This window comes from Cervus canadensis, chromosome 1 (genome assembly GCF_019320065.1).
Source record: "Cervus canadensis isolate Bull #8, Minnesota chromosome 1, ASM1932006v1, whole genome shotgun sequence".
NCBI lineage: Eukaryota > Metazoa > Chordata > Mammalia > Artiodactyla > Cervidae > Cervus > Cervus canadensis.
The window spans coordinates 110,866,994-110,892,722 of NC_057386.1; the positions used below are offsets into that span (position 1 = coordinate 110,866,994).

Consider the following 25,729-nt stretch of genomic DNA (forward strand, 5'->3'; position numbering starts at 1 on the left):
AGCCGTGATGGGGGAAGAGTGGGCAGGAGCTCCTGGCAGAGCTGATCTCATCCCAACAACAGAGATGCCCTTCACTGCTCAGGCTTCCCTTCCGTTAGCAGGATACAGATGTGAATGAGGACTGCAAGCAGGGCACCTGTGGCCACTGAGAGATGCCAGGAATTTTAGGAGCAGCTGGGAGGTGGGAGGGAGAGATTCCACCGTGAGTGGGCAGGGAGGTGAGGGATCGGGGTCACATACTGTGACACAGCCGTCATCACAGCCCTGCTTCTCGGCCCGTGGGTCAGGAGCATCAAGGAAATGAGCCACGTTTCAGAAAGTGGGAGGAGACGGGCACATTACGTAAGAGGGGATCCGGCTGCCTGGCGCCCAGATGGGTAGAATGGAAGTCCTCCATGCCCAGCAATGGCTCAGGCTCAGGGCAGGACACCTGACCCGCATGGGAACAACAGGGACTTAACGTGTGACCTGGAACCATCCTCAGCAGACAGAAGCTTAGCACCTGGCCCTGCACCAACTGTCTAGATTCCAATCCTGGCTTTGCTGCTTGCCGACTGTGAGACCTGGGTGGGGGGTTGGCTTCAGTTTTCTCACCCATAGATGGGAATAATCATAGTGCCAACCTTAGAATGTGTCTGGAGAATTAAATGAGACCATGCTGGACTGTCCAGTCAGGCAACCACTGTATTAATTTGCTTGACTACCTCAACAAAGCTCCCAAACTGAGTGGCTCCAGCAACGAGATTTATTGTCTCATAGATCTGGGGGCTAGAAGGCCGAGATCAAGGGGTCAGCAGGCTTGGTTCCCTTTGAGGACAAGGAGGAAGAATCTATTCTCTGCTTCTCCCCTAGCTTCTGGTGGTTTACTGGCTATCTTTGCTGTTCTACGGCTCATATACAGAAGCATTGCCCCGATCCCCACCTTCATCTTCACGTGGCCTCCCCTCTGTCGGCATGCATGTATACAAATTTCCCCTTTTCATAAGGACATTAGTCATATTGGATTAGGGGCCCACCCCACTCCACTTTGACATCATTTTAACTAATTACATCTGAAAGGACCTTGTTTCCAAATAGGCCACGTTCTTAGATGCTGGGAATTAGGATCTCAATGTATGAATTGGGGGGCAGACACAATACAGTCCATAACACCACAAGTCGGGAGTTCCCTGGCAGTCCAGTGCTTAGGACTTCTCGCTTTCACTGCCATGGGCCCGGGTTCAATCTCTGGCTGGGGGACAAAGACCCTGCAAACCGGGGGACGTGGCCAATAAAACCAAACCAAAACAGACAGGGGCTTGCTTCCCTGGTGGCTCAGTGGTAAAGAATCTGCCTGCCAATGCAGGAGACGTGGGTTTGGTCCCCCGTCCAGGAAGATCCCATATGCCTCGGAGCAATGAGGCCTGTATTCTAGAGCCTGGGAACAGCAACGACCGAGCCCACACGCCACAAGCACTGAAGCCTGCGCTGTAGAGTCTGCACTCAGCAACCAGAGAAGCCGTTGCAACGAGAAACCCGCACACTGCAACGAAGAGTAGCCCCACTCGCCGCAACTAGAGAAAAGCCCTCGCAGCAAGGAAGACCTAGCACAGCCAAAAATTAAGAAATAAATAAAAATGTAAAAACAAGCAAACAGAAGAACCCCGAATGTGGCCGGTCCAGCATTTGAAATGAGGCTGGTTGGACTTGAAATGTGCTATCCAAAATGAATGCTGGATTTCAAAGACTTGATATAAAAAAAAGGAGAAAAGAATGCATGCTCAGTTCAGTTCAGTTGCTCAGTCGTGTCTGACTCTTTGCGACCCCATGGACTGCAGCACACCAGGCTTCCCTGTCCATCACCAACTCCCAGAGTTTACTCAAACTCAAGTCCATTGCGCCGGTAATGCCATCCAACCATCTCATCCTCTGTCATCCCCTTCTCCTCCTGTCTTCCATCTTCCCCATCATCAGGGTCTTTTCCAATGAGTCAGTTCTGCACATCAGGTGACCAAAGTATTGGAGCTTCAGCATCAGCATCAGTCCTTCCAGTGAATAGTCAGGACTGATTTCCTTTAGGATGGACTGGGTGGACCTCCTTGCAGTCCAAGGGACTCTCAAGAGTCTTCTCCAACACCACAGTTCAAAACATCAATTCTTTGGCACTCAGCTTTCTTTATAGTCCAACTCTCACACCCATACATGACCACTGGAAAAACCATAACTTTGACTAGACGGACTTTTGTTGGTAAAGTAATGTCTCTGCCTTTTAATATGCTGTCTAGGTTGGTCATAGTTTTTCTTCCAAGGAGCAAGTGTCTTTTAATTTTGTGGCTGCAGTCACCATCTGCAGTGACTTTGGAGCCCCCAAAAATAAAGTCTCTCACTGTTTCCTTTGTTTCCCCATCTATTTGCCATGAAGTGAAGTGATGAGACCCAATGCCGTGATCTTAGTTTTCTGAACGTTGAGCATTAAGTCAACTTTTTCACTCTCCTCTTTCACTTTCATCAAGAAGCTCTTTAGGTCTTCTTTGATTTCTCTCACTATTGACTTATTGATGAAATAATGATTTCATTTATTAATCATATTGATTACACACCAAAATGATAATACTTCAGAGGCATTATGTTAAATAAACTATATTATTACAATTAAAATTTTCATGTGTCTAAATTTTAATTTAATGTGTTTAAAATTTAAGTCTTTAAATTTTAAAGAGTTTGAAATTACCAGTGTGGCTCCCATTACCCATTAAACAGCCTGAACTAATATTTACAAAGCCCTTAGAACAGGGCCTGGCCCACAGAAAACACTGGGAAAGTGTTAGTTAAATAAAGACTTCTCTTTAGAGGTGACTTGTTACCTGTGGCATTTAAAAAATATGACTTCCCAAGGAGTGAGAAAATCTGGGGACAAATCTCTTTTCTTGTCTGCCTTTTCTTTGATTTAGAGGATTTTGTTTTACATTCTGGAAGCGTAGGGCATAGGGCTTCCCAAGTGGCACAGTGGTAAAAGATCCGCTGCAATGGAGGAGACGCGGGTTCGATTCCTGGGCTGGGAAGATGCCCTGGGAGAGGAGATGGCAACCCACTCCAGTATTCTTGCCTGGAAAACCCCCGGGACAGAGGAGTCTTGTGGGCATCACGACCGAGCACCGAGCACACACAGCACACGGCATGTGTCATATGATCCTACCTTTTCCAAATGGTTTCATGGTATCTTCTCCATGTTGTTATAAAGTCTTCACCCATCATATTAAGCACAGCGGTTTTCTGAAAAGTTGTTTCCAATATTCCTATTAACCACAGACAACTTTAAGCTGGAAATATTTTGTTAGTTAGGATTATTATTGGGTAACGTGGTAAACAATTGAAGGATTGTAATAATAGGTATTGTGAGTAGTTTTTAGAAGAGCTGAAATGGATTTGCAGTCCTGCCAGAAACATATGAATGTCTCCGTTTCACCAACTTTTGACGAAATTTATTATTGTTTTTAAAACGTTTTGTGTATGTGTATTTGTGTGTGTTTATTTTGTTTTCTTGCTGATTTATCGGAGGAAAAAGCATGTCTTTGCTTGTATACATATTCCTTTGGTGACCTGGAGGTTGAGTATTAGCCACTTGATTATTGCCTCTGTACATTCTCTCTTCTGATAATTGGTGTCTTGCATCCTTTGACCATTCTTATCAATTTGCATGCCTTCTTTATAATGGCGTTTCCCAACCTTTTTTGGAACCAGGGACCAGTTTCGTGGAAGACAGGTTTTCCATGACCCCCAAGGGCGTGGGGATTGATTTCAGGATGATTCAAGCACATTACATTTATTGTGCACTTGATTTCTACTATTATTACATCAGTTTTACCTCAGATCATCAGGCATTAGATCCCAGAGGTTGGGGACCCCTGCTTTATAAGGATATCAATTTCTGTCCCATTTTATTTTTTCCCAAATTCACATTAGCCAATATTGACTTAACGCCTTAATTCCATTTCTTGTTTCACGGATTTTTTGTATGTTTATATAGTCAAACCAATCGATTGCCCTTTACGATTTCTGTCATTGCTTTTAAGTGCAGATCATTCCCTTCTAGAAACATGGTAAGCGTCACTTTTAGTTTCTTTTAGCCTTTGGTAATTTCTTTCATTCTTTTTCCCTTAAGATTTAAAATCCCTCCAGGACAGTACTGCCCAAATGAAATATAATGCAAGCCACAAATGTGAGTCACACATGTAATCTTAAATTTTCTGGTCATCACATTCTTAAAAAGTAAAAACAGAAAAGGTAGAGAGCTCAGAGGACTTTTAGGGTAGTGAGCTTGTGAACTTACTCTCTATGATACAACAATGGTGACTATGTCATTATACATTTGACCAACCCATAGCATGTACAACACCAAGAGTGAACCCTAATGTACACTATGGGTGATAACGTTGTAGATTCATTGATTGTAATAAATGTCCCATCTGGTGGGGGGTGTCCACAGTTGGGAGGCTGTGGGGCGAGGGGACAGTGGTTATATGAGAGCTCTCTACACTACTTTCTGCTCAATTTTGCTGTGAATCCAAAACTGCCCTTAAAAATAAGTTTATTAATTAAAAAATTATAGATGATTAAAAAGTGAAAAAAATGGTGCAATTAATGTTAACAATATATTAACCCAATATATCAAAAAATATCATTTCAACATGTAATCTGTACAACAATTAATGAATGAACTATTTCATTTCATTTTGGGGACTGTTGTCTTCAAAATCTGGTGTGCATTTCATAGTTACAGCTCATCTCCATTTGCACTAGTGACAAGCCACGTTCCCAATGCTGGACCACACACGGCTGGTGGCCACCAGCTTGGCTAGCGAAGCGCAGAACGTGGTTTGACCCCAAGTGAGGACAGAGGGTAAAGGTTCCAGTGACCAGACTAACCACCCTCTTCACCTTCACCTCCCACCTGCTCCTCTCCCTCGAAAATTCCTGCCCAGGCAACCTGGGTTTTCTCACCGTCCCTGGTGACCTCTGCCTGGCTCTCGGATGCTGCCCTGGACACCTGTGTCAGCTGCCCAGCACCTTGGGCTTCCCAACTCCTCCGCCACCCGCCAGGGACTGCCATCTGTCCACTGCCACCTCCCACTCCCAGCCTTTGGGCTGAGGAGCTCACTCTGGGGAGGGAGGGTGCATTTTTAGCTCTCTACCCCAGCAGGTCATTGCTCTGGTGACAGTCTCAACAGTAATAACTATGATTAGGAACACATCCTGGGTTGCCTTATGTAATCCTTCAGACTATCTTTTTTTTTTTTTTTGGCCAAACCTCAGGGCATGTGGGATCCTAGTTCCCCAACCAGAAATGGAACCTTCAGCAGAGGGAAGTCTTAACCACTGGACCACCAGGGAAGCCCCTCCTCCAGGCTATCTTGAAGGCTGAAACCATCCTGCATCTGGGCTAGGGAGCACTGGCAAGTGCCCAGCCTGTGGTCAAGACCAGGGGAAGGTTGGCAGAAAGGCATGGGACCACCTGGAGGGGTGAACTAAATTTATTAAGTTTGTTGGGAAGGAGATCTGGTGTGATCCCTGAAAGCTGCCCACGTGTCTTTGATGCCCCCCTGTCTTGCCTGTCCCTGGGACCCTGTGGGAGCCCCTGGGACGAGGTCGCCAGGAGGTGGGAGGAGCCTGGTGGCCCTCCCCATCCCCCGACCCCCGCCTGGAGTCTGTGCTCTGGGATCCCTCTGGGGCCGGTCACCTCCCTGCCCCGGGTAGGGTGTGTCTTAGCGACTGTGGGAAAAGTCCCTGAGCTGGGGCGCAAAGCTGGCAGGACGGGGCGGGGAAGGAGGGGTGCTCTCCAGGGCGTGGGGGCGGGACCAACATCCGAAGCCCGGCAAAAACAGGCCAGGCGGCGGGGCGGGCAGACTAGTCCTGGACACTGGCGCTCAGGGCACCATGAGCGGCCGAGTTGGGGACCTGAGCCCCCCGCAGCAGGAGGCTCTGACCCAGGTGAGGAGCTTCGAGGGCGTCGGGGAGGCTTGGGGAGGGGCCGAGCAGCCCCGGGGCACAGCCGCGAAAGGGGACCCTGGAGAGCGGCGTCCAGTCGGTGGCTTCAGCGCACAGGTTGTCCAGGGAGCTGGGCACCCACCTGGGCCAGGAGCCCCCATCTCTGGGCCTCTCTGCGACTCTCTGCGACTCTCTGCGCCCGGCCACCGAGCCCTGTCCTGTGAGGAAGGTGGAGGAGGATGGCCCTGCCTTTTGTACTGAGGCAGCCTTGGGCAGACAGCCGCCCAGGTCTCCTGCCCAGATTGCAACCTTTGTTCGGTTTCTCTCTGTGGCTTTCTGAATCCGCAGGCCCCAAGCCTTCTCCCTATTGTTAATGTTTTCATTAAAGGGAAATGGTCGGGGGAGGGGATTGGTGCTATCAAGACAATCCGATGGGACTCACCTGAAGCTGAAAGTGAAAGTGAAGTCGCTCAGTCGCCTCCGACTCTTTGCGACCCCAGGGACTGACTATAGGCTCCCAGGCTCCTCCGTCCATGGGATTTTCTAGGCAAGAGTATTGGAGTGGGTTGCCATTTCCTTTTCCAAAGACATCATCCCAACCCCGGTCTCCCACACTGTAGGCACTTTTACCGTCTGAGCCACCAGGGAAGTCTGGGACTCACCTGGTAGTGTCTTAACCATGAGGAGGTCTTAGGTGCTACAGCATTAATTGTTTGCCAGGAATTCCTTGGCAATCCAGTGGTAGGACCCACTGCTGTGGCCTGGGTTCAATCCCTGGTCAGGGAACTAAGATCCCACATCCCTGTGGCATGGCCAAGAAAAAAAAAATCGGTTTGCAAATGGCCAGAGACTAGAAACTGTGAATTCGGGGTGACAGGGCGGAGGGCATAAGGGTATCACAACCATTGTTGTTCAGTCGATCAGTCATGTCTGACTCTTTGCGACCCTATGGACTGTAACCCACCAGGCTCCTCTGTCCATGGGATTCTCCAGGCAAGAATACTGGAGTGGGCTGCCATTTCCTTCTCCAGTCACAACCGTGGCTCCCACCTGAAGCCTGTGAAAAGGCAGTTTCAGACTCTGGGGAAGGGTTTCTTTTGAGGCTCCTAGTTTGTGATCCTCACATGTATCTGGCACCTGCCACAAGCCAGGCCTGAAGCTAAAGGCTTTACCTTCACAAACTCCTTTGACTGGCACATATGTATCATTATCCCCACTTCACAGATGAGGAAACTGAGGCTCAGAGAAGTTAAGCTACTTGCTTCCAAATCCAGACCCTCATGATGCAATATCCAGGCAACATCTCCAGAATGTTCTGGTGGGCCTGCATCAGATTCACCGGGGATGTTTGCAAAAACAGAGATGGCACAACCCTCCCTCGAACCTACAGAACAAGGGTCTTGTGGGGCAAAGAACCCCTCAGGTTTGAGAAGGATGCAACTCTTCCTGCCGTGGTGGGCTGAGGGCTGGCCCATTCCCAGGTTGCAACCTGGGCATGTGCTGCTAACTCTGCAGGGTCCCTGGGCAGGGCTGACCAGCAGACTGAGGCTGGGAAGGTCTGGGACAGGGTTGGGATTGTGGGAGCGCCTCTGACCATTCTATCCCCTCCCTCAGTTCCGGGACAACCTTCAGGACTTGCTCCCCACACTGCCCAAGGCTGATGACCACTTCCTCCTGCGCTGGCTCCGAGGTGAGGCCAGCTGCGGTCAGTGGAGGCTGACAGGGGGGCGGGGGGTGGGGTGGGAGTGGCTTCAGGAAAGCAGGTGGGAGACTTTGGGGGACAGCCCTGAAGAGTGAGCTGGAATCTCAGTTCCCATCCAAATCAGCACAGCACAAAAATCCTACGGAGCCTCAGTTTCTTCATCCATAAAGGGGGCCTGAGGCTACCTCCCCAAGGGTTGTTATGAATTAAATGAGAGGGTGTAGTGCCTGGCATGGGTGGGCAACAGGGTGAGGTGAGGTTAGAGGTAACACCTGGGAAGTTCTCAGGATGACAGGCCTGGCCAAGTCTTGAGTAAATACCACTGAACTGTCTTCAGGCCTTGCCCTTGGGTCTGTTTCCAGTTTCTTGAAGACAGGGCTTCAAGTGTCATTCATTTAGAGATCTGACACCACGTGCCCAGGGAACATTCACAGAGTGGGTGTAATTAAAGGCAGAGGAGGAATTTCCTCTAGGAATTGCCGCAGTAGTGCAGAATAGTTAGAACGACAGAAACCACCCTAGAACTTAGGGGAAGAAACTCATGTCATCTCAGCATACCCCATGGAATGGCTTTTGAGCTTGAGCCAAGAGAGAAGTCAGAAGCCAGGGTGGAATCAGACAGAACAGTGATTGCTAGCAGGGTGCCCATACAAGTTGCCTCACTTTCCTGGTCTGTGTAATACTGGTCTCTACCTTCAAGATGCTGTGAGTCAGACCTGAGGTCATGGGCGTACACAGAGCCAGCACAGAGGAGGGCCTCCCTTCTGTTCTATTTCATTTGACTGTGTTTTTTCAAATTATTGTTTTTTTACAAACTTTATTTTTAGAACCATTCTAAAAAGATTTACAGAAAAATTGTGAAGATAGTGCAGAAAGTTCCCATAGATGCTGCATATTAACACTTTACTTTCATATGACTGTTTGTGATGATTAATAGACCATTATTGCTATGTAATTAGTGATTGAAATCTGTGTTTTATTTAGATTTGCTTAGTTTTTTTCCATTCCGGGATCCCATCCAGGACACCACATTCCATTTTCTTGTCTTGTCTCTTTAGGCCCTCTTGGCTGGGGCAGTTTCTATTTCACTTTTAATGTCATTTTAATGTCTTTTCCCCCACCCAAGCTAAAAAAGGACTTGGAACAGTAGATTTCTTTTCTTTTTTTTTTTTTAACTTGGAGTATAATTGCTTTACAATGCTGTGTTAGTTTCTGCCGTACAACAAGTGAATCGTTTCTGTGTTACATGCATCCCCTCCCTCCTGACCTTCCCTCCCCTCACCCCCATCCCACCCCTCTAGGTCATCAGAGGGCACCGAGCATCCCACTCGCTGTTTCACGGTGTCTATATGTCAGTGCTGCCCTCTCAGTTCGCCCCTCCCCTGTGTCCACACGTCCGTTCTCTACACCGCTATTCCTGCTCCGCCAATAGGTTCATCTGGACCATTCTGGGGACGGTAGATTTCTTAAAGCCACCTGATACAGCCTCAGACCTCTCTCCTCCTCCTCTGAATCCTTTTGGGTTTAAAAATCAGCTTTTCAGGTACCTCTTGGGTCTTAGATAAAAGAGTGAAATGTATGCACTGTAGGTGGCTGGGTCAGGGGAAGGAAAAGGACCTAAGATAGGAAGAGGGTGCCAGGCATCTGGCGCCTCCCCTTCACAACGCAGATCTGCTGATGCAGCTCTGCCCCCTTCAGCTCAGCTCTCCTCCCAGCATCACAGGCTCCAGACAGGACCAAAGGCCAGGGCTGAGCTCAGCTGGATGCAGAGGAGCCTTCCTGACCCTCTCAGGCCGATTCCTCTGTTTTCCTTTCTCCCCATCCCTCGTCTGGGTGCTTCTCTCCCTCTGGGATGCCAGCTCCTCGAGGGCAGGGATTGTGCCTGCCCGTACTCCCAGCCTGACATATAGTAAAAATGTTCTGAGGACCCAGCAGCAGTGTTCAAACCACTGTCTATAGGACCAGAAGCCATTCTCAGGTTCTCAGTAGAAAAATCTCCTAGAGACATCTCACAGAGATTTTTTTTAAGCCAATAAAAGAATATCAGGTATGATTATGCACTAACAAATTTGAAAATCTAAATGAAATGGATACATTCCTGGAAGAAGAAAAAGAAAGCCCTCAGTAGATCAGTAAACATGAAAGACATTTAAATGTTAATAAAAAACGTCCCCTCCCCTCCAAACTCAGACCACAAACGGCTTTGCAGGTGAATTTCTCCAGTTCTAAGACTAGCTAATTTCTCAGTGTACAAATTGTTTGTGTTGTTTTCAAATATATGAAAGAGTGAGATTTATTTTATGAGGCTTGGGTACATTTGATTCCCAAGCTAGCTAAGGACAATAAAAGGAAATTCTAGGCTCATTTCACTTACGAATGTAGATGTAAAGTCTAAATAAAATATTACATAACAGAATCCAAGAAGGTATTAAAATTATGCAACAGTACCAAGGAGAGTTTATCTTGGGTATGCAAGAAGAGTTCAACATCAGAAAACCCAGGGAATTCCCTGGTGGTCCAGTGGTTAGACTTAGAGATTCCACTTCAGGGGGCACTGGTTTGATCCCTAGTCAGGACGATCCCACAAGTCATGCAGCCAAAAAAAAGAAAAGAAAGGAGAACCTATCAGTGTCAACAAACACATTAATGGAGTTAAGGATAAGAAGTTGTATGGCTATCTCAGTGCAGAAAAGGGCATCAGAAAAGGTTCAAATTTTATTTATAAGACAAAAGTCCTTCATGACATCCTTTGAATAACTCTTAAAATGATAGTCCCAGATAAACTAAGGCTCAGAGAATGGAAGTGACTTACTCATGGTTGCAGAGCAAATAAAAGGACAAAACTGGAGTTTAAGCTCAAATCTGACTCCGAAGCCCATGCCCTTACCACTCCTAATACCAGGAGCATCTCTGCTCCCTGGGGGATGTTAAATATTGCAGGCTAGATCAGCTCTAGAGTGAACAAGTTTAAAAGGCCTGGAGGAATTTCTCTGGTGGTTCAGTGGCTAAGTCTCTGAGCTCTTTCTTAATGCAGGGGGCCCTGGTTCGATCCCTGATCAGGGAACTAGATCCTACATGCCGCAACTAAGAGTTCGCATGCCACAACTAAATATCCCACACGCTGCAACAAAGACTGAAAAGCCTGTGTACTGCTACTAAGCCCCGGCACAGCCAAATAAATAAATAACTTAAAAATAAAGGCCTGGGTACTGTATAGCACAGGGAACTATATTCAGTATCCTGTAATAAATCATAATGGAAAAGAATATGAAAAAGAATATATATGTATGTATAACTGGATCACTTTGTATGTATAACTGGATCACTTTGCTGTAGAGCAGAAATTAATACAACATTACAAATCAACTATACTTCAATAAAGTTTTTTTTTTAAAGGCCTGGAAAATGAAATCAGGAGCCTTCCACAGTCTTCGAGAGGATTAAAGACCCTTGCTTTTTTAAAAAAAAAAAAACTTTCCAGGCCCCCCAATGTATTCCTGGAACATCAGGAAAGCATACCCTCCTCGCCCACGGAGCTTGTCTCTTTATGAGCTGTCAGAGAATGGCTTAATGCTGCATTCTGCCTCCAGCCTCCTCTTACCACACCGCCTTCTTCTTGCAGCCCGGAACTTTGACCTGCAGAAATCAGAGGACATGCTCCGTAAGGTGAGACCCTGTGCTCACGAGCATCCTGTCTCCTACACGTTGCACCCCAGGAATTATCCCCAGGGATTATCGACAAAGGCCGGGGCCTCACACCCAGTCCTGTCCTGTGTCTCTTCTTCCTTACCCCTCCATCCCTTTCTGCCTCAGACCCGGGTCCCCCACAGCCCTCGTCCTGGCGCTCCCACCCCCAGTCCTGTGTTGGTGCCCCTGGGGTGGCTCTGGCAGGATCCTGGTGCCCGTGGGCGGAGGGGCGTGGCCTGTGACCTCTGGGGCAGGCGGTCTTCAGGCCCAGCTGTGCCTCCGCAGCACGTGGAGTTCCGCAAGCTGCAGGACCTGGACAACATCCTTCAGTGGAAGCCCTCAGAGGTGAGCCCACGCGGGGTCCCCCAGGCCACTGCCGGCCCCTCAACTCACCCACCACGTCCAGCTGCCCGAGGGAGCGGGGACCCAGCCTGGTGGGCTGCTTCGAGCCGGGCCCTCGCCCCACGTCCAGGTGGTCCAGCGGTACGACGCCGGTGGCCTGTGCGGCTATGACTACGAGGGCTGCCCCGTGTGGTTCGACATCATCGGGACCATGGACCCCAGGGGCCTCCTGCTGTCAGCCTCCAAGCAGGAGCTGATCCGGAAGCGCATCAGAGTCTGCGAGTTGCTTTTGCACGAGTGTGAACAGCAGAGTCAGAAGGTATGCGAGCGGGTAGAGGGCACGTGGTGGGGCCAGTCTGTCTAAAGGGTGGTACCAGGACCCACTAGAGAGGCACCCGCTCCTCCCTAGCCTGCAGCACCACTGGGCTCTGCTTCTCCTGCAGTCACCCTTGCACCAGCGTCTACCACGTGCGTGCCGTTCTCTGCTGCTGGGCACCAAGGCTGGCCAAAGCCCTTCCCCTCCGCCCTTGGGTGAGATGCTGACCTTGGTGCTACGAATCCTCTCGCACTGTTCCCCCGGATCCCTGGGAACAGTGGGTGGTCAGCTTTGCTTACAGAAAGGATGCCCCTTGATTGTGTAACTATGAAACCTGATGGGGGAGCCATTGCTTTGGACATCCCCAAAAGCTGGTGACCCTTGAATCTGAGCACATCCCTGGTGCCCCTAGGGAGTTACCGCCAAAAAATGTGGGGCACGGGGCTTCTTTAAGCCAAGAAGGACCACACCCTCCTTTGCAGGTCTTCTCCTGGCCCCTGACTCTGCGTTTCCCGGTCACTAGCCTTCAGAGGGAATCTAATGCCAAGTGTGGCCGGGTTGGTTTTGTGAGTCTTAAGTGTCTAAAGCTGTTATGGCACTGTGGGATATTATGGCTAATATATATGTGTCCTCATGGGACTCCACACGAGGACAGGGCCTGCGTCCCCAGCGTCTGGCACAGAGCAGGACGCAAAATAGACCCCCCACCGAGATGTGTGGCAGGCAGGAGAGAATTACCTAATGCTGTGTGTCGTGCCTGGTTTGAACACATGTGTTCAAACACATGTGTGTTCTCTTGTAAGATGGCTCACTTATAGTCTCAAGGCAGTGTCTTCCACTTCACAGATGTTCCCAATCGGAGCCAGCAGTTAAAGGGATGACACTGGTATCTGTTAAGATTTAACAGGCACTGGCCAAGTGCCAGACACTGGCTTTGTTGAATCCTCACAGCAGATCTCTCAGGGCCTGGAATTATCCCCATCTTACAGAGGAAAAAAGTAAGGCTCAGAGGGATTAAAAATCCACCCAAGGCCTGGTGACTCAGATGGTTAAGAATCTGCCTGCAATGCAGGGAGACCCAGGTTCGATCCCTGGGTTGGGAAGACCCCCTGGAGGAGGGAATGGCAACCCCCTCCAATATTCCTGACTGGAGAATCCCATGAACAGAGAAGACTGTTGGGCTGCAGTCCTTGGACTCAAAGAGTCGGACACGACTGAGCGACTAACATTTTCAAAGCCACACAGCCCCCCAGCAGCAGTTCTGGCTTGGACTCACCTGTGGGGCTGCATCACTGGCTGACAAGTGTACTACTGTGTGTGAAGATGACCAGTGAACAAATGACGTCTTTAATCACAGTTAACTCATTCCAGGCTACAATGTTGAACAGTGTGTGGGGGCCACCACGCTAAGGCTCAGAGGTGGCACCTCCTTAGACCCTGGATGGGCTCTGTCTGTTTGGAAAATGCTGTGGGAAGCTGGGGGGAGGGGGCAGGACGGTGGAGGGAGGGTCCTCCTGGCTGGAGCCGTCATCTGATCCGAGTACCCGCTCTGTCCCGTGCAGCTGGGCAGGAGGGTCGACACGGCCGTGATGGTGTTTGACATGGAAGGGCTGAGCCTGAGACACCTGTGGAAGCCAGCGGTGGAGGTTTACCAGCAGGTGAGGTCGGAGCCACACTGCCCGCACCAGCTTCCGGCCCAAGCACGAGGGGTCACTTCCCAGGGGCCCCAGACAGCAGCCAGTGAAGCTGACCTGGGCATCCACCCTCCAGGGAGGAAGAGTCTGAACAAGAGCTCCACTGAGGATGACGGCCATGCTCCCGGGGAAGACGGGATGGGCTTCTGGGGTCGGGGAGAGGGGCTCTGGGGGGCTTGTGCCTCAGCAGCGTCAGGGGCCGCAGAAAATGCAGGGGCTGGAGGTGTTGGAAGCTGGCCTCGCTCAGACTCATCTTGACCCAACAGTTTTTTGCCATTCTGGAAGCAAATTATCCAGAGACGATGAAGAATTTAATTGTTGTTCGAGGTGAGCCCAGGATGGGGATGACCTCCTGGGGTGGGAATGGTGAGGAATGGGGGAGGGGGACAGCGGGGAAGCCACCCAGACCACGGACTGTCAAACAGTCCTGGGTGGAGAATGGGTCTCTGTTTGTTCAGCTCAGTCCTCCCCTGATTCTTTTGGAATATGCAAATCACACTCTTGTGTGCTGCAGCAATGTCAAATACGCCATGTCTCTAAATGTTTACTGTTATTTTCTTTACCGACCTGGATGGGGACTGGCATCAGAGAGTCCATGGACGGAGAATCCATGGAGTGGAAACAGTCTGTGCCTGCAACGGCTGTATGACAAAGGGCTCACTGCATGTGTTCTAGGGTCAGATGATCTGGCTTCCCATCAAGTCTGTGGAGCAAATCAAGGTCACCTCATTGAGCCTCAGTTTTCCCATTCTGTAAAATGGGGATACATGGCACCTTCCCTATAAGATAGCTGTGAGGTTACATGAGATAGTCTCTGGGGAAAGTGCAGCACAGAGCCTGGTCCACAGAAAGCACCCAGTAAGCTTGAGTCATCCTGGTGGAACATGAGGTCTAATGCAGATGCCGCCTCCTTGCACCCAAGAGGGTGCCAAGGCAACGGGGGCAAACCGTGAGTGTGGAAAGGAAGAGGCACCCCTGGGGAATCAACACTGCTGATGCCTTACATCAAGGGAAGAGGAGGCAGCCATTTATTGTATCATTCGATCTCCACTTTTCAGTTAGGAGTGCTTAGCCTCAGAGAGGGTGAGTGAGTAGCTGAAGGTCTCACAGCAGGAAATGGCAGCATCTAGGTCTGTCCAACCTCTGTCCCACCCATGCCCTTGGCTGTGACCCTGTGTATCCAGGTCCTATCCCATCCAGCTTCTCAAGGGACTTTGTGTGTTCCAGCCCCCAAGCTGTTCCCCGTGGCCTTCAACTTGGTCAAGTCGTTCATGGGTGAGGAGACCCGAAGGAAGATAGTGATTATGGGAGGTGAGTGATGCGGCCTCCCAGCTGTGCCACCTTCCCATCTGCCTGGAAGCAGAGGCTGATGCCAGAGGCTCCATTCCTCCGTAGCTCCTCCTCTTTACTCAGGCCCTGACCTTGGCCTCAGCCCTCAGTGACCTTTGCACACTCATTCGAGGCTCCGGGACCTAGATGATGGCCTGGGTGGCCATGCAGAGCACCTGGGTGTTCTCAGGAGTTGGTGCCCAGGAGAGCCAGCATAGGACACATCAGGTCTCTCCTGGGCTTGGCCCAACTGCCCTCTCTTGAGTCCCCGACCCTCCATGGTGCCCCACTTTTTGTCCCCACAGGCAACTGGAAGCAAGAGCTGCCTAAGTTCATCAGCCCCGACCAGCTGCCTGTGGAGTTCGGGGGGACCATGACCGACCCCGATGGCAACCCCAAGTGCCTGACCAAGGTCCGGTGCCCAGAGGACGGGGAGGGAGGGGGGATGGCCGTGGGGCGGTGCCCGCTCACCACTCTCGCCCACAGATCAACTACGGGGGCGACGTGCCCCAGCATTACTACCTGCGCAACCACGTGAGGGTGCAGTACGACCACCAGGCGACCGTGGGCCGAGGCTCCTCCCTGCAGGTGGACAACGAGATCCTGTTCCCGGGCTGCGTGCTCAGGTAGGCACGGCGCCCCCCCACACACACCTGGGCGCGGTCAGGAGGGGCCCGGAGCCCAGGCAGAGGGCGGTCAGTGGGGCCCTGTCCCCTGCAGGTGGCAGTACGCATCGGATGGAGGGGACATCGGCTTCGGGGTTTTCCTGAAGACCAAGATGGGGGAGCGGCAGCGGGCCGGGGAGATGACGGAGGTGCTGGCCAGCCAGCGCTACAACGCCCACATGGTGCCCGAGGACGGGAGCCTCACCTGCATGGAAGCCGGCATCTGTAAGAGCTACAGGGTTCACTGGGGTCGCTTTCTTCCTCATGGCGGAGTAAATGAGCTGACACCTCTTGCCCGTCTGGCCCCTGTTTGCTCCTATTTCCAGCTCTCGGGGTGGGTGTGGGGGTCTGTGCAAGCTCCTAGATACCCCCGAAGCCAGGGGCATCAGCTTCAGGTGCTGGATCTGAGGAGAGGCCCCCAGGCATGGGTGCAGGGACTGAGAGGCATGGTGGAGTGCAGGGTTCGCAGCCCTGTGGACTCAGTTCCTGGGAAGACCCCTCAGCGCACTCTACAGGCTAAATGAGAGACAGCTGGAAATCAGCCACGAGCTCGGCGTCAGGGCTCCCAGCCTGCCCACCCGCGTGGACCACCCGAGGAGGTGACCCTTCCCGGTGTTTGTCCCCCATTCCCAGGCCTCTCGGGCTGGTCTGTTTTGGCAGAAGTGGTGTTGCCCAGGGCCATCGCTGACCTCCCACCTCTGCGGGCAACAGCACTAGGGGAAGGGAGACCCAAGGTTGATGTTCCCTGGAGAAGAGGAATGAGTTCAACCAGGGCTTCCCAGGTGGCGCTAGTGGTAAAGAATCCGCCTGCCAATGTGGGAGGCATGAGATGGATTTAATCCGTGGGTCAGGAAGATCTCTTGGAGGAGGAAATGGCAACCTACTCCAGTATTCTTGCCTGGAAGAGCCCATGGACAGAGGAGCCTGGCGGTCTACAGTCCATGGAGTCACAAAGAGTCGGACACGACTGAGCTTCTGAGCCGGTCACATCTAGTTTACTTTTGTGGCAAAGCAGGGATTAGAAGGGTGCATACAGAGAAACCTGATGACTCATCAGATCCAGATTCATGCTGGACCTTGGCAGTGAACAAACTGCCTCTAAAAGAGACGTAAGAGGGACTTCCTGGTGGCCCAGTGGTTAGGACTCTGCACTGCCAATGCAGGGGTCACAGCCCACCACCTGCTGGGTTCTGGGCCCCTCCCGACGATGCCCAGGCATGGGAGGGCCCCATGCCTATCTGAGCACACAGCCCGGGAATAGGATCTCATCGTCCACCTGGTTGGCAAACTAGGATCCCGCACGCTCACAGCACAACCCAGAAGTTTATTTTTAAGATAATAAAAATTTTAGGGACCTCCCACGTGGTCCAGTGGCTGAGACTCTGCGTTCCCAGTGCAGGAGACCTGGGTTCGATCCCTGGCCGGGGAACTAGATCCTGCATGCCACAGAAAATTCTTCTCATGCCACTGCTAAGACTTGGTGCAGCCAAATAAGTAAAATAAAAATATTTTTAAAAAATAATAAATTTTTTTAAAGACATGAAAAAGTGACTGATGGGGAAAGTAGGGATCCCCATCCAACCCATCCCTGATGGGTTGGAACATCAGGATAAGGGAATCCCAGTCCCTCCCCTCACTTGCTCTGGAATCATCAGAAGGTCTTACCAACCTCCATAAGCCTATATCCTTATCCATAACATGGGTATGATCATACTTTCCCTGGGGCCACTTTGAGGATTCAGGGAGCTGTGAGCAACTGATGTGATGCCCATAGACGGGCTGATGCATGCTGGTGGTTACTATGACTCCTGCGGTGAGCACAAGCATCAGCTAAGGAGACCCCTTGCCCAAGGGCACCTGGGTGGGCAGGCATGCCGGGCTCGCTTTGCCTGCTTCCTCCTCTGTCTTTGCAGACGTCCTGCGCTTTGACAACACCTACAGCTTGATACACGCCAAGAAGATCAGCTACACCGTAGAGGTGCTGCTCCCCGACAAGGCCTCCGAGGAGAAGATCCAGGGTCTCGAGGACTCAAGACAGTCCCCAGCACAGTGAAGACCCCGCCGCCCCTGTGCCCGAGCTCTCCGACCGCTCAGCACCCTGCCCTGTCCCTGCCCTTCCAGGCAGAGCGGTGCTGGAGGAGACCACGGAGAGCCTCCCACCTCACCTCGCCTCGCCTCGCCTCGCCGTCTCAGCTCCTTGTGGGCCCACCTTGCTCGGTGGCCCAGCAGGAACGGGACGCCTGGTGTGGGGCCCACGGGAAGATCCTGACAGACACCCCATCCCCTGTTCACAGGGAGAACCCTGAGGACAAGCTGGCATCCAGGAGGAAAGGTTCTGCCTGCAGAAGCTGCCCTTATGTCCTTCCCGACAAGGTGCCCCCCATCCCAGGGCGCACCCCCACCTGGCCCTGGTTTGGGGGGGAATGTGCCTGAGCCCCGGCTGCAGGGAGCACTGCTCAGGCCAGAAGAGCAGGGAAGCCCCATTCTCCGCATGTAGGGGCTCTGCAGGGATGCGCAGGGAGGCGGCTGGGGAGAGGGATGGGCAGCGCTGGCGGGGGCGGGTCTCTTTTCTGACAGAGCGTCAGCTCTCCAGGTTGGCTCTACCGCCTTTGGAGGGAAAATCAGAAATAGAGAGTGAGCCCTGGCAGGGACAGCCATCAGGGGGATGAGCCACACTCAGGCTTCCGCAGAGCCGAGTCTCCCTGGAATTCCCAGTATCCCCCACCCCACCCCCACCCGCTGTGATCCAGCCGACTTTCAGCCTGGTTTCTTTCCGGCTCTGAGTGGGGCCAGGACCCAAGCAGCGCTGGAGGGAGCTGCAGTGGGCGTGCTGGGGTGCAGAGTGGAGCTGCCATGCCAGGGCGCCCATCCTGGACTCGGACTTGCTCCTTAGGAGAACCATCATCAGGCTTTTCCTCCATCTTTGCGTCTCACCAGGGGGACAGCTGAAGGTTGGCTGCCAACCCTCCTTCTCCAGCGCCCCAAATGCGACTCGGCAGCGGGCCAGTGAAGGCTTTATTCCTCAATGGCTGGCTCTCCCAGGCCCACAGCCCACAGTCAGGACCACCACCTGCTCTGCTGGAAGGACCGCACCCAGCAGGAAGCTGCCAAGCTGACTATGGCTCTGAGGTTGACTCTAGTTGGCAATGAGGCCATCTACTGGGGCCTGGGTGTGCTGCCCCGCCACCCTGCCCCCTGCCCCCTGCCCTCTGGCTGGGCCAGGCCAGCGGCCCCCAGTTCCTCTGAAGACCTGGCCCCAGGCTCTGGACCCCTGCTCCCATACTGCTATCCCACAGGGTGGGATGCCGGCCACTCGGGTGACGTCCCCGGGATTGAGTGGCCAGACGTCCCTGTGAAAGGGGTCCTTGCTGCCAAGCATTAGCATCCTGGCCGCCCAGGCCCTTCCCAGGGACTGGAAGCCTCCTTGAGCCCCACTCTCCAGGTGCTTTGCCATCAAGAAGCCCGCCTCTGGTCCCTTCCCCACTCTCAAACTCTGTGCTCTCATCTTCCCTGGTTAATAAGAGGTTTCTTGATTTCCCAGAGCCTGTTTTAGGCAAGGACATAATGAGGCTTGGGAAGGTGGGGGTCTTCCGGTGAGCCAGGTGAGGTCCTTTAGGCCCCAGCCCTCCTGCTGTGGACCCAGCCCTCCATCCACCATGAACGATGGAGCACAGAGTCTGAGCAGGGGCTCTGCTGCTACGCAAAGCAAACTGACTGAGTGAAACTGAATGAATGCCAGTACTTCCCTGGCAGTCCAGTGCTTAAGACTTCGCCCTCCAATGCAGGGGGTGTGAGTTCAATCCCTGACTAGGGAGTTAAAAATCCCACGTGCCTCAGGGCTAGAAAACCAAAACATAAAGCAGAAGCAATGTTGTAACAAATTCAATAAAGACTCAAAAACATAGTCCACATCAAAAAATCTTTAAAAAAAGAAAGAATTTTGGTAGGGAAAAAAAACTGCCTCACCATCACCAAGGAGACAGCCTGGGGCCATCAGAAAAAAAATCACACAGCATCTCCTGTCCAAGAGCATTCCCACATCCCGGATGTGGTAGGCTTTCCCATCACCCCAGTTGCACAGGTCACCCTCTGTGCAGCCTCCCAGTTGAAGGGACATCGAGAGCCCTCAGGGTCCTGGCTTCCCAGGGCCGTGTTCCCACCACCATGGCAGGCTGTGTGGAGGGCAAGGGGGCCCTATGCCAGGTTTCACTGGGCCCAGCTGTCATGATGGAGACTCCCAGGGCCCTCCTGCCACCTTCACGTCCCTCGCCGAAAAACAAGGGGTTTGTGGATATGAACACTGACCCTGGCCTTTCTAACCACCCAGAGCCAACGGCCTAACCCTCAGCACTGCCTCGCATGGTTTGCTTGCAGGCAACAAAGACTGCTCCGTCCCAAGCACAGAGGTTTTCCGAGGCTCTGACTGCGAAGAATTTACACAGACATGGCTGTGACATGCGGGTCAGATGCTGTCACGGCAACTCTGAATCCCAGAACTGGCCGAGAGCATCTTGTGTTCAGCCATGAGGGCAGCAGTCAATGCAGAAGTGAGAACAGAATCTCCTTACCTGGAGGGGGCGCTTCAGGAGCTAGAGAAGGAGCGTGTCTTCAGCAACCTCCATCCCTGTGTCTTAACACTTTAAAAATAAAAGGTGGGGGGCAGGATGGGGAGGAATTCCCAGTGGTTAAGACACCACGCTCTCAGCCAAAGGCCCAGGTTTAATCGCTGGTCGGGGAACTAAGGTCCTGCACTGCTCTGCAGTGCAGCCAAAAAAAAAAAAAATTCTTTTTTTTAAATAACAAATTTTTTAAAAAGGAAGTAGCTCAGAGAGGGGCTGGTTTACCCGAAGCTTGTTTTCTTGTTCGTTCACTCATTCATCAATGTTTACTGAGCGCCCGGTGCCAGGCACTGCAGGTCATGGGGATCCTGGGGACACTGGACTGATTTGACTCCGCTAATGGGAAGCCCGCCTACAGTGAGGGAGGCAGAAGTGACTCCTATGATTATCAAGTGGGAGGGCGCCATCACGTGGGCTTAGAGGGGCAGGAGCCAAATTCTAGGGGACCCTTGAAGGCATAACTGAGAGACGTGGCGGGGGTGGGGGGTGACCAGGTGCCTTCCAGACGGAGGAATGGGGTGAGGGAGGCTGTGGGGTGTTTGAGGCCGGAGGGAAGCCAGAAGTGCTCTTGGGCGACGCTGCTAAAGGCTCTCTGATGTTTGCCATTTCTTTGTAAACAACTGTGTGTACACATCTGGTAGTTATTAACAAAGCAAAACGATTTTTTAAGGCAGGTTACAAAACGGCCCTGTTTTTTGTCAGGAAAGAATGGCAAAATCTTGGCAGGAGGCCACAGATCAGAACTCTTACTCAGAAGGAGGGGGTTGGAAATCCCCAGGCCTCACCTGTCCGGAGGAATGGAGCCGGGGCCTGCCCATCCCAGCTCTCCTCCTGGCTGCAAAGCCGCATGACCTTCCAGGGGGCCAGGGGGAGGGATACAGGCAAGGGGCCTACAGGGTTTTTTTTTTTTTAACGTAGTTGGAAAGGCTCTCGTGCCCCTCAGATCTCCACTGCTGTCCAGCTCACCTTCCAAAAGCCCAGGCTGAAGGGGACACCTCTGTGAGACAGTCACAGCTTCACCAGGGCTCCATGGCACGGAACTCCACAGTCTGCACAGACCCTTTATATGTGACCCTGAAGCACCCAGGAATTGTAGCCCATTTTACGGGTCCAATAACCAAGACCTGATGAGGGGGCGGGCCTTGGCCAAGAGCTCCATGTCCAATGGCAGAGGTGGAGCCAGAACCCGGGTCAGCTCCCAGCAGTGGCCCTGCCCTGCCTGTCAGGGGAAGGGAGGGTCCATGTGGGCAGGTGGGACTCTGCCAGGGAGTGCCAGCCTGGGGCAGGGGGCACACAGCGGGACTGAGTGAACAGCTGGGTTCCTGGGGGTGGGGGTGGAGATGCCAGGGTCTGGACAAAGCTGCTCGGGCATTTGTGCCTCTCAGCGGGACGTGCCTCCACTCCAGCTCCACTCCCACGACTGGGCGCCAGGCCTGGGCTGAAGCTTCACCTTCAGAAGCTGGGGAGAGTGAGGATCAGGGCGGGAAGGGACTTGTCAGGTCGACGAACAACATGAAGAGGAGGAGGGGACTTCCCTGGTGGCCCAGAGGTTAAGAACCCCACCTGCCAGTGCAGGGGACATGGGCTTGATCCCTGGTCCAGGAAGATCCCGCATGCTGTGGAGCAAACTCAGCCTCTGTACCACAACTACTGAACCCGAGCTCTAGTCTGTAAGCTGCGACCACCGAAGCCCCCACGCCCTAGAGCCCTTGCTCTACAACAAGAGAAGTCACCACTCGCTGCAACTAGAGAGAAAGCCTGCACGCAGCACTGAAGGCCTGGTGCAGCCAAAAATAATATTTTTTTAATTTTAAATAATTTTTTTTTTTTTTTAAAGAGGAGGAGATGAGATGTGAACCCAGGGCCATCTGTGCAGACAGCACGGAGCTTGCTGAGCACACTTAGTGGGTGGGCTTTGCATCAGGAGGCTTCAGAGAGCAGGCGGCTGCGACAGGCCTGGGCTGCGGGAGTGATGCGGTGACCATGGCGACCTCGCCTTCGGCCATCAGAAGGCGGTGTTGGGCCACCAGGGCCTCTGTCCCCGAGGAAGCAGGAACTGGGTCCCTCGGCACACCGCTCAGGAATGCAGCGCCTTTGAGACCCAAGAAGCCAAGCTCACCAGACCCCAGGCTATTTGGGGCCGTCTGCAGAGGCAGAAAGAGGGGGTCCAACCGGGGTTCATATCCTGGTTCTCAGCTTGCTGGCTTGCTCACTACATACGTCTGGACTCCACCCCCAGCACCACAGCCACTGCCCTAGTCTGGGCCTCTGTCATCTCTGGCTTGGATGTTTAGAAAGGAGCCCATGGATTTCTTTATGCCTCTTCCTGCCCTCTTCTGTCCACACTCCACAGGGCAGCCAGGAAAATATCTGAAATGAAAATCTGATCGCATGTTTCCCTGCATAAGCCCGTTCCCCCCAGGAGGGGTCATTCTCTGTGGTGGCTGACCAGGCCCTCTGGGACTTGACCACACTGGGCCTTGACTGCATCTCCCCCACCCCAACAACCTGAACTCACCAATTCATCAAGCTCTGTCCTTCCTCCCTGCCTTTGCTCAACCTGGACTTCCTCCCCAATCTTTTTTTTTTATTTTTGGCCACACCATGCAGCACGCAGGATCTTAGTTCTCTGACCAGGGATCAAACCCATGCTGCCTGCATTGGCAGCGCAGTCTTAACCACTGGACCACCAGGGAAGTCCATCCCTCCCCAATCTTGCTCTGTGCACCTTCAAGGCTCCCGGAGCCCTCGTCCAGGAGGCCTTCCCTAGGCCTCTTCCCGCCCCCCCCCCCAGCAGGGTTCAGGTGCCTTCTCCGTGTTCTCAGAGTGACGGGACCAGTGCTCATCACATAGTGGAGCTGTCCCCTGCCTCGTATTGATTCCTGTTGACCCCCACCTAGTCTATCCTGTGTTGATTTTGAGAAATAAACATAGTCTTCCCTGCTTTACAGGGGAGGAAAGTAAGGCTCAGAGACACGTTCTTTTGCTCGGTGATGGTGCCAGGCATGGAATTTGGAATGTCAGGCTCCAGAGCCCTGAGTCCCCTCACCCATCTACCCCCAGAGGTTGGGTCATACCAGGAGTACGGCTGGAGGAGGGCAGAACCCAGCAGCGTGACTCAGCACTCTGGAGAGACCCAAGGAGAGGGTTGGGTGGGGCAGCCGCAGAACAGAGGACCCAGAAAGGATGGGCTCGCCTAGCCATGTCGGTGTCCTGGATTTGAGGGCAGGAGGAGTGAGCGGCCCAAACATAACCATAAAAGCCAGGTCTACTGATCACTTATCATGTGCCAGGAGGTAGTGAAATACCTTACTGGCCTCTTCTGACCATCCCAGTAAACTTATTAGAACGGAATGTTATTAGCCCCAACTTACAGATGAGAAATCTGACACGCAAGCTCACCTAGCATGTTAGAGGGGAAGCCAAGGTTCAAACTCAACTGTTTCAGCACCATATATTTCTGAACCATTCGAGGATGACTTGCTCAATGTTGGGAGAGGAACTACAGCTGCCTGGTAGTCTGTTTGCAATCACCCCCAGACTCGGCCTCCCCGCAGCAGTCTTGGGCACTCCAGGTTCCCCAAGAATGGCAATAAAAGCAGAGACCAGTTTGGTCTGACCTTGAAACACTCCATGCCCTTAGGGTGGCCCCTGGTATCATGAGCAGGGGTGTGCCAGCTCCGGCCCTGGACAGTGTACAAGCTCCTCCACTTTGTAGCCTCCTTAATAACCCTACTCCATGCTCCTATCACCATAGCAACCCATTCCTATGGTAAGCAGCAAGGGCATGTTGGCTGAAAACACAAGGCAACAGCTTCATGACATTGGATTTGGCAGCAATGACTTCTTGAAAATGACACTAAACGTACAAGTAACAAAAGAAACAACAGATGAACTGGACTTCATTAAAATTTAAAACTCGTGTGCTTTAAAGGACCTATCAACAGAGTGAAAGGGCAACCCATGAAATGAGGAAATATTTACAAATCATGTAGCTGATCAGATTAAAATTCAGAATATATGAAGAACTCCTACAAGTCAATAACAACAAACTTCATTTAAAAATGAATAAAAGACTTAAATAGATGTTTCTCCAAAGAAGATATACAAAGGGGCAATAGCTCATGAAAAGACGCTGAACATTACTGATTGTTAGGGAAAGCAAAGCAAAACCACAGTGAAACACCACCTCACACCCCTGAGGATGGCTGCTGCTGCTGCTGCTGCTAAGTCACTTCGGTCGTGTCCGACTCTGTGCAACCCCACAGACGGCAGCCCACCGGGCTCCCCCGTCCCTGGGATTCTCCAGGCAAGAACACTGGAGTGGGTTGCCGTTTCCTTCTCCATGAGGATGGCTATTATCAAGCAACAGAGAATGCTAAGTATTGATGAGGATGTGAAGAAACTGGAACGCTTGTGCATGGCTACTGTGAATGTAAAATGGTGCCGCCACTGTGCAGAACAGTATGATAGTTCCTCAAAAAATTAAACATAGAATTACGTTATGATCCAGAAATTCTACTTCTGGGTAGAACTGAAACCTGGGGCCTCAAACAGGTATTTGTACACCGATGTTCATAACAGTTTTGTTCATGATAGCCAAAAGGTGGAAACAACCCGTGTGTCCATTAAGAAATGGATGGATAAACAAAATGTATTCTGTTCACACCATGGAATATTATTTAACCTTTAAAAAGGAATGAAATTCTGACACATACTACAACATGAATGAAACTTCAACGACATTAAACTAAGCAGAAGAAGCCAGACACAAAAAGACAAATACTGTATGATCTACTCCCAAGAAGCACCCAGAGTAGTCAGATTTGTATAGACAGAAAGTAGGATGGTGGTTGCCAGGGTTACTGACTTTTCCAGTCAGGCCCCAACAAGGGTCCCCCTACCTGTTGTCATTCAAGTCAAAAGAATGAGACAGAGTTTATTGTTGAAAGACAAAGTTTGCATGCATGCTCAGTCGAGTTCAACTCTTTGCAAACCCATGGACTAAACCTGCCAGGCTCCTCTGTCCATGGAATTTTCCAGGCAAGATTACTGGAGTGGGTTGCCATGTCCTACTCCAGGGGATTTTCCCGGCCCAGGGATCAAACCCACATCTCCTGCATCTCCTGCATTGGCAGCTGGATTATGTACCACTGCGCCACCTGGGAAAGCTTTATTTCTTTCATCAAAGAATAGACACGTGCAAGCTCAAGCTCTGCAGTCCAGGGTCTCCCGACAGGCCGCGGGCAGGGCTGCTTTATAGGGGCAGGGGCGGGGGGAGTGGGCGGGGTTTGGCACAGCGGCGCTGCTTCCGGCTTCAGACAGCAGTGCCGGGTGCAGCATCTCTGCACACGGCTCGCTGCTGCCATCTTGAATTGAGTGTCGTGTGCAGCACTTCTGCACACGGCCCA

At 52.0% G+C, this 25,729-nt stretch overlaps 1 protein-coding gene and 1 long non-coding RNA gene across 4 annotated transcripts; one reads left to right on the forward strand and one right to left on the reverse strand.

The window, feature by feature from the left end:
- The first annotated feature begins 5,811 nt into the window (after positions 1-5,811).
- Positions 5,812-18,984, forward strand: LOC122420925 (SEC14-like protein 4). Of its 3 annotated transcripts, none has more exons than XM_043436526.1 (13): positions 5,812-5,967; positions 7,579-7,654; positions 11,289-11,332; positions 11,639-11,698; positions 11,826-12,014; positions 12,494-12,577; positions 13,574-13,669; positions 13,972-14,032; positions 14,933-15,016; positions 15,340-15,446; positions 15,521-15,660; positions 15,755-15,924; positions 17,613-18,984. In XM_043436526.1, the coding sequence occupies exons 1-13, from the start codon at positions 5,914-5,916 to the stop codon at positions 17,750-17,752; spliced, it is 1,305 nt and encodes a 434-aa protein (XP_043292461.1). In that variant the 5' UTR covers positions 5,812-5,913; the 3' UTR covers positions 17,753-18,984. The 3 variants fall into 3 exon arrangements, with proteins under 3 accessions (XP_043292461.1, XP_043292469.1, XP_043292478.1); XM_043436534.1 differs by having other exon boundaries at positions 12,494-12,568; XM_043436543.1 differs by lacking the exon at positions 12,494-12,577.
- On the reverse strand, positions 13,280-20,670 carry LOC122420966. Its single transcript, XR_006263419.1, has 3 exons — positions 20,268-20,670; positions 14,273-14,408; positions 13,280-13,636 (listed from the first exon to the last, which is right to left on the reverse strand). It is a non-coding gene; the product is annotated as an uncharacterized LOC122420966 (long non-coding RNA).
- Between the last annotated feature and the right edge of the window lie 5,059 nt (positions 20,671-25,729).